We start from the raw sequence: 13,430 nt of genomic DNA, 5'->3' as shown, positions 1-13,430 counted from the left end.
CTTGAACAAAAATGCCTTTTTAAATCTATACAACATCTTATGATTGAATATTTGTGATTGAGTTTGTACGTCTTAAGAACTCAACATATCTTGTCATTTAATTTATTCTCAGAAACGCAGATAATAAGGGCAAGCCCATCTTGACAGGGCAACTGAACTAGTGAGTCCGTGGGTGAACTGCGGGAGGATATTTAGTGTAGGTCAGCTTCAGTCATTTAAGTGTTGAGGCTTGTATGACTATAATGACACTCTCACTCTTGGGAGAGACCTTGGAGAATGTACCAACCTCTTCATTTTACATACAAAGCTGAGGCCCAAAGAATCTCAATCCACCAGACAGGAGTTCAGACTTGGGATGTTGGCTGGGGCTTAAGCCTAGGCCTCTTCCCTCTCTGTGTGATGCCGCTGGAACCCACCTCTGAATTCTGTAACCACCATGGTGCCGCAGAACTTGCTGTGGACTCATCATCTGTGTCAAGTTCACTACTGTCAGTACATTTGAAGATGCGTTTTCAGAATGATTTTGAAAGGGAAACTGGAGAATCTTTTGCATTATAGTTAGCACTTGAGGGTGTTAGGGATTTACCCAGTGCTGGTGACAAAAATTAGGCCTAGAGCCCACACCTCACTCTCCCAGGCCAAGATCTGCCCACAAAACAAGGATGCCTTAAAGGAGATAATGAATTATGCATATTTACTAGGTGTCATGTTCTCATACTACAGAACTCTGGTGACATGCTTATGCAAAGACTTTGCAGATATTTATTGAAATATTCCAACTAGAGATGAGAAAAGAACAGGAAAATTCAATTCATGAGTGAAAAGTCCTCCTTTGCATGGTTGAAGAATATATTCTAAAGTATGAAGAATATATTCCCAGTATGGAGTGACTCAATGAGAATGCGATTTGAGATCAGAGACAGGGGTTCAAATGCCAGCGCACTTCCCGACAAACCAACTGAATTGTCTGTTAGTTTCATTTCCCTCATTGGTAGAAACAACATAATTCTACCTACATGGAATTGTTAATGTGACATATTTGTAAAGGAACACTTGGCACACAGGGGACTCGATAATCAACACCCTTTCCTTAATATTGACTAAAAAATAAATTTCTGAATTAAATTGTATCTTCAGCCTATTCTTTCATATAGTTTTAATTAGCATATCTACATATATATGCAAGAACAGGTTGAAGATACAACTCATTCATTCATATATATGAATACATATATATTCATATATAGAGTTGTATATATTCCCATGAGAACCAAACTTTGACAGAAATACACATTTTGGGAAAGGGAAAATAAAGATCATAGAAACCTAGTATTTCATGGCAGACACAGATCCTGGAGTTTACACCCTCCACTTAATAGCGTAGTCACTTAATAGCGTAGTCACTCCAACTTTGGGCTGTTTTCAGTTTATCTTCCAGTTTTCCACTGTGGGCTAATCTCAAATAAAAGAACAAAGTTAGGTTATGCTTGTTTTCAAATTTGTTATTTATTTCTAGTAAAACTATTAACAAAATTATTTGCCTCCAAGGGAGGCATCATTTGAGAATTTCTTAAACTCAAGGTTTTAGGTGATGATAATCACTATCATCTATTAAAGACCTAAGAGTCAGGCATCATGCAAGCATTATGAATCCTTACAACCCCTCATGAGGTAGAAATTAATATTCTCAGAGTTGAGGAAATCGAAGCTATGGAAAGTGAATTAACAAGAGACTGGGATCTGAGGCCAGCCAAGCCCAGAGTGTTGTTCTGTGTGGCTGGGTGTTCCTTCCTATTGGTCTGTCTGCTGTTCCTTTTAGACACCTCTGGTCTTAGTCTGCACCATTTTTAGTAGTTCCATGCCATCTATTCCTGTTTGGGGTTAGGCTTAACTAATAGATTGTATAGGCCATTGTCTTGGCATCCTCAAGCACATAACTCAGAACTCAGAATAGATTTCTCCTGGGAAAAAAGTTATAAGATGTATTTTACTTATTTATGCATACAAATGTTACAGTGCAGGCTAGAGGTGTGGATGGAGGAGGGTGAGAAGATTCACCAGAGACACAGTGGGGAGAACAGGCAGATTGACTGAAATACACTGCTGAGGGGAGCAGCAAAGGGTTGAGACAGGAGAGGTCTGCTGTGCCATGTGGGTCAGCTCCCTGGAGGGGGACAGAACTCATGCTGTAGTGGCTGCTGATAACTTCATAGTGCTGAAACTTAACCTTCTATGCCACGAGGGAAGCCCTGGGAAAGAATAGTTTTAATTAGCATACCACCTATATTTTAATGACATTTCTGTCAAATTTGGAATACATTTCTTTAGTTAGTTTCAGAAATTTTTGCATCAATCAGTTTAACAAATAAGTCACATTTTTGTAAATTAATGTAGAGAAACGATATTTGGTTTTGATTGGCCCTTAAATGCCTGTAAAATTAAAAAACAATGTAGTATTACCCAAACCTGGGAAAATTTGCATTTAAAGAGCTCCAGAAGATTAAGTGGCAGTTAATTTTGTTGTCCATTTTGACTTAGGGCAACACTTGACTAATACACAGACTCCTCAATGAAGTCTCATCAACTTCTCTGGGGCCTCAGTTTCGACGGTAAAATGTCTCTTAGATCATGTGTTTTTATACTTCACCAGTAGCTATTCCAAGAAACTTACATTTGTCACACATTTGTAGCCGAAACAGACTTTATAGCACACTTATCCTTAATTTGCGCGATACCCTTTATTTACTGTCATGTTTTTGAAAAATACTGATTGGTCCTTAATGTTTCACTACTTGAAAAGTACAAAAACCTACAGTAGTTTAACATTATCGAAAATAAAATTTAGTTAAGAGAATAGAAAGGTACTTTTCATCTTATTTTTGCAACAATTCTTAAAAAAATGAGCTTCTGGGCCCTTCCTACTGGCGCAATGGGTAAGGACTCAGCACTGTAAGCTGGCCACTGCCGCTTCTGTGTGAGTTCGAGTTCAATCCTCGGCTCTGGAGGTGATCCACATGGCACAGCAGACCTCTCCTGACTCGCCCGCTGCTCCCCTCAGCAGTGTACTTCATCAATCAGCCTGTTCTGCTCCCCGCTCTGTCTCTGGTGAAGCCTCTCACTGCCCCTGGACCTCTGGCCTGTGCCCCAGTTCTGTATGCATAAATAAATAAATCTTTAAAACAAACAAACAAACAAACAAACAAAAACGAGCTTTCTAGTCTGTGGCATCAGTAAGTGGCAATGCCACCCTGCAGTCAAGTTATAGGTTCCCTCCTGGAAGTCCAGGGGCCACTAACGGGAACTATATAAGGAAAACTGTCTTATCGTGCAACTAGTAAGAAAATGACAGTGCTATTATTTCCCTGAGTCCCCCCTCCCCTACCCCGCCCCCCCCACAAGTTGTAAAATGAAGCTTTAACTAGCCCCTTAACATAGTTTTTCCTGTAAAAATATGAAACTCCTGTAAAAACGCATGAAACTCCCTGCCCAGGCCTCTGCCCCTTTAATGGAAAGCTGGCTTGGCTAGTGCTGAAAACGGTTTTTCCTGGTATTAACCTAGAAGAAACATAGAACGTCACCTATTTTCTGTGGGTTATTCTGCATGTTTACACAGTCTGGCTTATCCTGTGTCCTTCGACAAGTCAGACAGCTTGGGGTGACTTGGGTCCTTCTGACTTGAAAAATGTGAGGGCAGTCAGGCAATCTCTAAGCAAACCAAGAAGTACCCAATTAAAAACTTTGTTTGCACAGATGCAAAGGCATGGAAATTTATATCATGAGCTCTGAATTCCAAAGTTTGTTTTGTTTTTAATTATACACCCAACCAAATGCATAAAACCCCACAAAATAAGTGAAGCAAAATGTCATCTTTTCTATTTTTAGACTGAAATATGGAGCTCATAAAAATCTGGCTGTCTTAAGTTTTCATATTCAAGGATAAAGTGATTTATAAGCAGGAAAGAAAAACACACACCATCAAACAGTGGTAAACAGTTTTTATTCAGGCAATGAAACATGGAAAAAATATATTAGTAATCATTATAATAATTTCATTTGTGTGAGTATAACTTTTACAAATATTTACCTGACATATAAAAGGGAAATTACTGTGCATATAAAAATTATGTAGATGATTATTTCACACAACACAATCCTGACAGCAGTAGTCAATGCAGTGATCATTCCTCTAGATGAGAGGCTCCTCACACGCTTCATGGCACCCGTAGGAACACAGTGGAAAATGTGCAGTCAACGTTCACTGGTTGGCACATTAGTACACATGAATATCTACTGGCAAACACACACTTGCTAACAGCAACACTGAAGAGTTTACTGCTACCTCTGAGACTTAAAGAAATGCCTGCATCCTGTCTTGGTGGGTGAGATGGCCCTAGCTGAAACTGGGGTGTGGGAATCTACAGACTCTGGCCCTGTAGCTGGCCTGGGCGTTTTGGGGTTCAAATTTTTTTATGTCCACTTATAAAAATTATTCATAAATATAGAATCGTGGTTAATAACGAGAGAAGGGAATACTCTTTTGGAGTATGTTTCAGATACCACAACAAGGCAGAAGGGGAGAAAGTGGCATCTTTATACTTCCTGAATAAAGAATCAATACTTAGGGAAAGTTCCAACCACACCTCAGCTCCAAGCCTGGCCTCCTCCAAAGGATTTAAAGCATTATACAGACTGCCACAGGCCAGCATCGCATACATCTCCATATTAGAACTATAACCAGAATATATATATTTATACACACACACACACACACACACACACACATTTATGTAATAGCTGTAACCATATTATAGTTAATAGTCATTCCTTAGGAATCTTGTTTATCCCAATCTAATTGCATGCTAAGAGGCACAGAAATGGGATTGCATTTGGACGAAAAACTACAAAAAGTGCAATCTTTAGTCTCCAGAATGCTAACTCTGGGCACTAGGGAATGGGTCTTCACTGGATATGCTGGCATTATTTATCTTCCAGAGGAGATCCTTAGTCATGTCTAATATATCAATTCCTTTTCCTTTACTATATGGGAGACTCAAGGTGTGATGATAAATTGCTTTTTAAAAATGACTAGAATCCAGAGGTCAGTCAAACCTTTTTGCACAGAAGTCTCCTTAAATACTTCTTTATAAAAGTTAGTGAAGAAGACTTCTTAGACCTTTGATTTGACATTCTGGGATTTCCAGACTTTTAATAAGCAAATAATAATCTATCATCTTTTAAATTCTTCAGAATATATATATATGTCTTTACTTTAAAATCTTTTGCTTGAATCATTTAACCTTTCAATACCTGGTTTCTCTCTTCCTACAAGAAGGATGAAGTAAGAATCCCAAGTCCGAGAGCAGACGCAGAGGATGTAAAATAACAGAGACAGGACAACAGCTGTGGACAGCTCATGAGGTGGTTACCAATCACAGTGGGAAACCAGACAGAAACGGGGGTGGGGAGGGGGTAGTGGCGGGTTTGAGCTCTTTACTCCATCAAGATGTGCTGATTCACCATAACTAGTGTACATAAGACTCAGCAAATCTTATTCTTCAAACATCTTCATTTTGAGTTTTAAATCTACCACCAAGCCCCTTGTTAGTATTTATCAAAATAAGGGCTTCACTCGGGCTGCTTTTAGTCAGCCCATGGACATCTGGGGCAGTTTAGACAGTTCTGACTCAGGGCTACTTATAAATACTGAAGTATTTGTGTAAGAATTGTATGAAGTGTGGGGCAGGCAAAAGGGGGAACAGGCTAGAAAAAAAATTCAACTTGAGGTGTCCTACCAAATGAAAAGTAAATCTTCCCTTAGATTCCATATCCTTCTGGAAGGCTGCCATGCCCTCAGTTTTTCACCATCATGTGCTTCTGCACTTCCCAATTTGGATGGGTTTGAAGAAGCTAAAAACCACATGAAAATATGGGGCTTCTCAATATTTCCAGACGAGTTTACAGAACAGAAGGTTTGGGCAGGTCACTGGCTTTCAGGACCTTCTCCAATTAAAGCACATCCTGGAGCTCTGACTGTAACTGACCAGCTAACCTAGTGACAAACTGTTTGGTCTTACATTAAATCCTCCAATTAAAACACCTGCATATAATTTATACACACTTTTGCAGTCAGAATCTTAAGAAATGTCTCTGGATCCAAAATCTCAACAAGATCACAGATTACTCCCCAAATCACTCTCTTGGCCCCTTCATACTTTTGTAACTGAATTTACTAACGATTGTTAGTACTAGCCAATAGTAGTAACCAATAGTGCCTAACCAGTAAGTTTAGTTTTCACGTGCTTTGATACCAAATTCTAGACAGTTCTTACACTTTAAAGTTCTTACACTCTAAAGGAGCTTTCTATAGTTTGTTTTTAAAGAAAATGAACATGTACTTCATTCTGCTCAGTATCCTACTGATTTGCCAGAAAATGAACATGTACTTCATTCTGCTCAGTATCCTACTGATTTGCCAGCTGTATAATATCCATTTATTCTTGCTGGATAATATCCATTTATTAAATTGGAATAAAGAGCAAATATTTCCTTGTAATTATCAAGGCTGAGCCAGAGGCAAGTATTACTTAAGTTTCATATTCTTTGTGCGGAAACTTCATTCACTAAGGGTCTCTTCTACCTGTGAGTTAGGGAAGGATTGTCCATCACCTCTGTTTTAACACATAGTTACTTTTTCTCCCCCACACAAGATGCTTTAAAAAAGCAATGGGCTCATAATGAGGACCATTATAAATGTCTTCATGCTTAGAACCAGTCAACATAAAATAAGAAAACATGGGCATTCCACCAAAACAGCAGCAAAAAGGTTTAGCAAGGATTCTTAGCATAAAATCCTAATTTTCCTAGTAGTGGAGGACTGAAAAAGAAATCACTTACGCCAGTTGGAGACACTTATATTCCATGGATACTCTGACTACAGTACAGCATTCACATTAAACCACAGTGACTGCTTTCAAAGGCCAAATGATTGTCCAGTCACCTCCAAACACAGATCACTTCTGTTGTTCTTTTTCATACAAAATGTTAAGACAAAAGGCTTTCAAATATAGCCTAAGCACCAATTATGATAAATCATACTGGTAAAACGTGACTTCTGGCTTTAAAAGACATTATTGACCTCTCTGGGGCTAAAGATTGCACCCATGTGAATACACGGTTAAAGAAAAACTCATTGTTAAAGATCTATAGAGGTTCTCCACTAGGCACAATTCAGTTGCTGAAGTTGAATCATGCAATAGTTTTACAAGAAAGGTACGAAAACTTACTTGTACTGAATGTAGTGCATGTCACCATGAAGACTTTCAGGGTGTAAGATTAAGACAAAAGAGTGCTTTACAACACTTGCATGGATTTGGTTTTGCCTATCAAATGGAAGGAAATTCACTGCATTATATGGGAAATTTCCATCTTGGGGTTAATGCCCCCACCATTCTGGACCAAGTCCAGTAAGAGCTTAAGGAATTTGGTTAAGTGATTATGCCCCTCCTCCAGTATTCAAATGGTCTTTGTTTAAAAATATTTAAAATGTGCTGATTATTTGGAGTGGTTCACATATTCCTTGCCTTCTTTGTTATAGAGTTTAGTATCTCAAGTTTGAAAGGACTCTTTGCCTTTAAAAAGAAAACATCTAAGAATAATGCATTACACTTAGAAAATTCCAACTGTTCCTTCACCCTATGATTGCTAATGGGGTTACAGTGACATTTTAATTAAATAAGATCGTCTAAACCTTTTACAAGATTTTCTTTGCATATTTCAAATAAGAAGAAAATAAACAGTAAATGTGGATTTTGTAGCAACAAATGGAAGCTTAGCAGACTAGCCGCTCCAGGATAGACTTGTCAAACCCTAGCTCTGAGAGAACCCCATGTTGCTTTGTGTGGAAAGTGGAAAACTTTCAATCTGGGGACCGAAGCCAAAAGGGCCAGTCTCCTCACAACGGAGGAGTGTCCACATACCAGGGCAACAAGACAGGAGGGCACAATCTTCCCCAGATGCAAAACCTGAGTCATGAGAGACATGAATCTGGGGTCTCCCCATCTTCAATCTCCTAAATTTGAAATTGGCATCCTGAAGCCAGGATTCTATTTCATAACAGGGTTTTACATTTATGGAAATAGGTCCTACTGTAAAATTCTTAATTATGCCACAGGAAAAACCTAGTGGCATATACAGATATGTGTGTCTGTGTATAAATGGGCATTCAAGAGTCCTTGTTTCTAACTGGAAGTAACAAGTCAAATTAAGTAAAACCATTAATATTAAAAATAAAAGATAAAGGATTAAATATGTTACAAAACAAAATCAGACAGGTGGTAGATATGCAATGACCCCAAGTAACCACAAAAGTCACAAACTCAATGCACTTTCAAAAGTAAAGATGACCCAGAACAAACCGAAGATAGAGAAATCACAAACCCACACGCAGCAGCCTGGCCATCTGAACTGTTGACAGAATTGCGAGACTCTAGCACTGTCAGATCCACTCCTCTGAGACTGTGCGACACTTCAGAGTCCTTCCAGGGCTGTGGCATCAGCAGCAAAGCGGGACAGGCGGCAGTAGGCATGTGCTTTTTTTTAGACTTTTTTTTTTTTCTTTTCTCTGCAAAGGGGCAATTATTCCTGGATAAGGCAAGATAATTGTGGTCACAAGAAGCAGCCAAATGCAAATCTGCCGAGCTAACGGGGAAACTCAATCAGTCTTTCCCAGCTTTGCAATCAGTTCATCACAGATTTTCGTCAGTTCTTCGATTTCTTGGTTCTGAAAGATAAGTGACATGATTATGCAGGCCACTCTGTGTCCTGAGACAATTAGTTGTATTTAGTATATTCCAACTGGCTATCCTCTACCTAGACATCCTAATTCAGTGGTTCTTAACCTTGCTACATCAGAGACTCTTAAAAGGAAGGAAAGATAAATGTCATCTCTCCTAGAAAATGTTCATGTGTTCAGACTTACACTGAGTAGGGAGTGAGGTTAGTGACCAGCCCTCTGCAATTCAACCACAAACATCTTAGTTCTCAAAATTTATTGTTATCACAGGAACTATCTGGGGTATTTGGGCCCTCACCCAACCCACCAGCACCTCCTGGGTCTAGGGTTCTGTAGTCTTACTGAATATCCCTCTGTTGTAGCTGGTAGACCCCATGGAGGGGGGAAACACTGGTCTAGTTGGATGAATGTCACCATCATGAGTACAGACATGGTAAGAAAAACAATACTGGCATATGAAAGAGGAAGTACAAGAATTGCCGAGCAATGAAAACAGAGGCCGTATTGCCACTGGCTTTTATTTATAATGGAATTTGTCAGGCATGGTGCCGTGGACATCATCTACTAGTTCATTCTGTGGTGAGGGCTGCCTTGGGCACTGCAGGCTGTTTAGCTGCATTTCTGGCCTCTATTCACTAGATGCCAGTAGCATCTCCTAGTAGTTACAACCAAATAGACCTAGAGGCTGCCAGTGGTGCCCTGGAGAGTAAAATTGCAATAAAGGGCTTCACATATTGTCTTGTCTACACCTGATTCAGTCAGGCCACCAACTCCCTCATTGTACCTTCTGTTGAAGGGCCCTTTCCAGGGACTCCACTTTCATCTGCTCTTTCCGGAGTCCAGCATGGAGAGCTGCACTCTCAGCCTTTGCTTTTGTTCGAACCTGAGCAATCTCTTCATTGGCTCTGTTTATGGTGTTTTGGTTGCAGCATAAGGAGGCAAAAAAAGCACATGATTGGTTAATCATCTATCAGGATACTAACCACTAATGTCCACAAGATACTGACCTAGAAATGACTTCATGGTAAGAAAAGAAGTTAAAAAAAAAAAAAAAAAAAAGCAACCCCCTCACTAAATTTAAATATTCGATTTCATCTATTAAAACTGCAGAAAACCAAAGTTTGATCTGTTGGCAAAGCTGTAGGGGTGTTCTTTGCATGTTGTCTAGGGAGGTAAGCTGAAGAAAGCCTCCTTGAGGCAGTTTGATAATATTTATTACAATAATTCGTATGTTCTTTGGCCCAGCAACTCCTTTTATATCACACAGAAAACTCACATGCATGCCAAATAATCATTATTTAAGGTCACTTATTAATTCACTATCATTCAAGAGTTTAATAAGGAACAAGCGAAATGGAACAAAGCGTCCCAGTTCAGAGCACGCAGCAGGGCTGACATTAAGAGCTCAGCAAAACCGAGGCCATCTGAGAACCATGCCCAAGGCCCACCATTTAGCGTCTTCAGCAAGCCCACGCCCTCCATTTTTCATTTAGTTCTGAGGACGTTTTTCTTGGCTCCTGGCATGCTCTACTTTCCTCACAAGTCTCTCTGCCCACAAGCCACCAGTAGCCTCCTCCTTGCTTTTTCACTTTCAGGGATATTTCCATTACTTACTGCAGCATTGTCTGTAGCGGAAGATATTAAATAACTCAAATGTACAACAGGGGCTGGCTAAAAAACAAACACGGATGCTCCTTATGGATTGATATGGAAAGTTTTCCAAAATAAACGAAAAAGTGAGGTGTGCTTTACCACTGAAGCTGGTAAACATTCTGAGGAATATAAATGGATCAAATCAACACACTATGCACCTCAAACCCACATAATGTTGTCTATCAGCTACCTCTCAACAAAGCAGGGAAACTATGGGTGGGAAGTGTATCTGGTTAAGAGAGAGTGAGCACCCGGTGTGAGGAGAGAGATGAAAACCCAATGGAAGGGGGGGCAGGTTGTGAGGGAGATACAGTGCATGTTCTCATTCTATTTAATGTTTGAACCATGTGAAGATTCTACCTATTCAAAAAATCAATAAATGTGCACACATGCATGCCTACGAATGTAATATAGAAATGAGAAACTTTTTTTTAAACCTCTGTCACTCTCCCCACATCATGAAAAATGAAATTAAATATGCATATGCTCTTACTTGTCTAATTTTTCTTCTGCGTGAATTTTCAGGGCTTGATATCGTTGTTCCTCTTGTTTAACTCTGGCTAAGTAATCTTGAGCACACTTTTTCAAGGCTTCTTCATTCTGTTCCAAAATGACAATTTAAACAAAAGGTTATTTTGTTTTTCTTCTACTAGTTACAGCCATGTGCTAATTTTTGTATTTTTTTTTAAAAAAGAGAAAACTAATTAATTCAGATGTCTTTTAAGTTATATTCTGTGGTAATTTGAATTGTAAATTATCTCACTGACACAAATATTCTCGCTGTAGAAATTCGAGATAATTTTCCCATGCATTAATTTTGTATCATACCAGTAAGGTTCAGCTACACCTACTTTAGGAAAGAGTTAATTCAAAAGTGAATGGCAATATAACTAGTCAGTCTCGTGACTAATTAGAAAAAAGACAGTCATGAAATATAAAAAAAGAAAGTTTACTACTTTTAAATGTGTCTTATTGATAGTGTGATAGTGTGCCCACTGGCATCTTAATTTGAAACAATATACTTACTTTCTTTTAGAATATACAGCCTGAATTTTTCAGGTTAGACTCCCTTTTACTTTACTAGTACTGACTTGATAAATTATCCAAAAGAACATTTCTAGAATACTCCTAAGGCCTGAGAGCTGTCTCTGGTTGTGTCTAGGGTTGACTAGCCTGATAGAATGAACAAAGACAAGTCACCCACTGGGTCAGATGTCCTTGAACAATCCCATAAAGAAAAAAGGGGGGATAAATATATGTCTCCAGTTTCACTGGAACAGAAGGTACAGGTCAATAGATGCCTTGAATCCCAGTTTAAAAGACTGCTTAACGACCCTCCCTCGTGGTGCAGTGGGTTAAAGCACACCACTAAGAAGCTAAAGCCACTTCAGCATGAGTTCGATCCCTGCCCCAGAAGTGATCCACATGGCAATACAGACCTCTCCTGACCAGCCTGCTGCTCCCCTCAGCAGTGTACTTCATCAATCTGCCTGTTCTGCTCCCCACTCTGTCTCTAGTGTATACCCTCACTGTCTCTGTACCTTTGGCCTGTACCCCAGTCTGTCTGCATAAATAAATAAATCTTAAAAAAAAAAAAAGACTGCTTACAACTCCAGCATATATGTTTGAAGATCTATTACCAAGAAGACACACCAGCAAGGGGACAGAAGGAAAAGAATATATTACCTTCTTGAACCCTTCCAGAACACTTTTTAGGTTCTCATATCTCCTAAAGAGATCAGAGAGAGACCTTTCCACAGAGTTAAGGTCAGCTAAGGCCTGTTCCTTCTCCATGGTAAGCTGTTGGAAGCTCTTCTGGGAAGTCATATTTGTCCTTTGTTCATCTTCTGTAAGTTACAATCAAAAACATCGGCACATTTATTCAACAAAAAATTAACAGCTGGGCCCTCCTTAGTGGCTCAACGGGTTAGGATGCAGCACTACAAGCTAGTTGCAGTCACTTCAGTGTGAGTTCGATCCCCTGCTCCAGAGGTGATCCACATGGAATGGCAGACCTCTTCTGACCCACCTGCTGCTCCCCTCAGCAGTGTACTTCACTGATCTGCCTGTTCTGCCCCCACTCTGTCTCTGGTGTGTCCTCTCACCGCCCCTGCAGTTAGGGCCCCAGGAGTGGACAAAGCAAAGCTCTTACTTTCTCAAGGACCTACATCTAGTGAAGAGAGATGTATGATGTGTGCTGATAGTGACAGGGGAAGGAGCAGAGCAGGGTAAGAGGGGTGTGTGCTCCATCTTATAAAGAGGTCTCTCTCTCAGCAGAAATTTGAGCCAAGACCCAAAAAGAACTAAGGGCAAAAGCCATGCAGCTACCTGGGGGAATACTGCACATAGAGGTGCAGCAAAGACCCTGCTAGAAAGGCATTAGGGTGATGCTGATGTTGATATTAGAAAATTTCATGTTAGTGTCTAAATTCAAGAAGAACCGACTTTCACTTGGAGTGATAGACTTTAGAAGTTAGTCCTTAGAAGAGGGTCTAAATTCAATGCAATGTTGTTTAGTAAAGACATTCATAAGTTTAGTATAGGGAAAGGACAATTTGTAGAAGTGTAAAAGACAGTGCACCAAAACAAAAAGATTCCACCCAAGAGGGTACTAATGATAGGACCTAGCCATCAACATTCTAGATACTGGGTGAGGGCTTTTCACAGAATTCCAGGGTTTGCTATCCTCTAGAATGAAGCTCACTATACTCAGTCCTCATTACTGTGGATTCCTTATGTGAAAGCTGGCCTATTTGCTAAAGTTTACTTGTAACCCCCAAATCAATAAATGTAGCATGTTCCTGTCATTCACGGACAAGTACAGAGCAGCAGGAAACATAGGTAGTCACCTGATGAACATGTTTTCAGCTGAGAGTGAACAAGGGACCCTCTGCCTTCTTGTTTTAGACTATAAACAAGTGTCCTTTTCACATTAGTGCCAGTTTTTTTGCAGTTTTGTTTTGTTTTAGTGACTTTGCCATTAAAA

General features: G+C 39.7%; 1 protein-coding gene across 7 annotated transcripts in view; it reads right to left on the bottom strand.

Annotated features, from left to right (window-relative positions):
• Positions 1 to 3,990: 3,990 nt before the first annotated feature.
• Positions 3,991 to 13,430, bottom strand: part of TACC1 (transforming, acidic coiled-coil containing protein 1) — a 102,194-nt gene continuing 92,754 nt past the window's right edge. For all 7 annotated transcript variants that reach the window (XM_012724854.1, XM_012724856.1, XM_012724859.1 and 4 more), the window contains 4 exons: positions 12,131 to 12,291; positions 10,938 to 11,044; positions 9,576 to 9,696; positions 3,991 to 8,779 (listed from right to left, as the gene is read on the bottom strand). In XM_012724854.1, coding sequence (XP_012580308.1) covers positions 8,711 to 8,779; positions 9,576 to 9,696; positions 10,938 to 11,044; positions 12,131 to 12,291 — 458 coding nt within the window. In that variant the 3' untranslated portion in view covers positions 3,991 to 8,710. The remainder of the gene's footprint in view (positions 8,780 to 9,575; positions 9,697 to 10,937; positions 11,045 to 12,130; positions 12,292 to 13,430) is intronic.

Source organism: Condylura cristata, unplaced genomic scaffold (genome assembly GCF_000260355.1).
Source record: "Condylura cristata isolate star-nosed mole 26May11 unplaced genomic scaffold, ConCri1.0 scaffold00014, whole genome shotgun sequence".
NCBI lineage: Eukaryota > Metazoa > Chordata > Mammalia > Eulipotyphla > Talpidae > Condylura > Condylura cristata.
The sequence above is the reverse complement of the archived record's forward strand: the minus strand, read 5'-3'. Positions and strand labels throughout refer to the sequence as shown.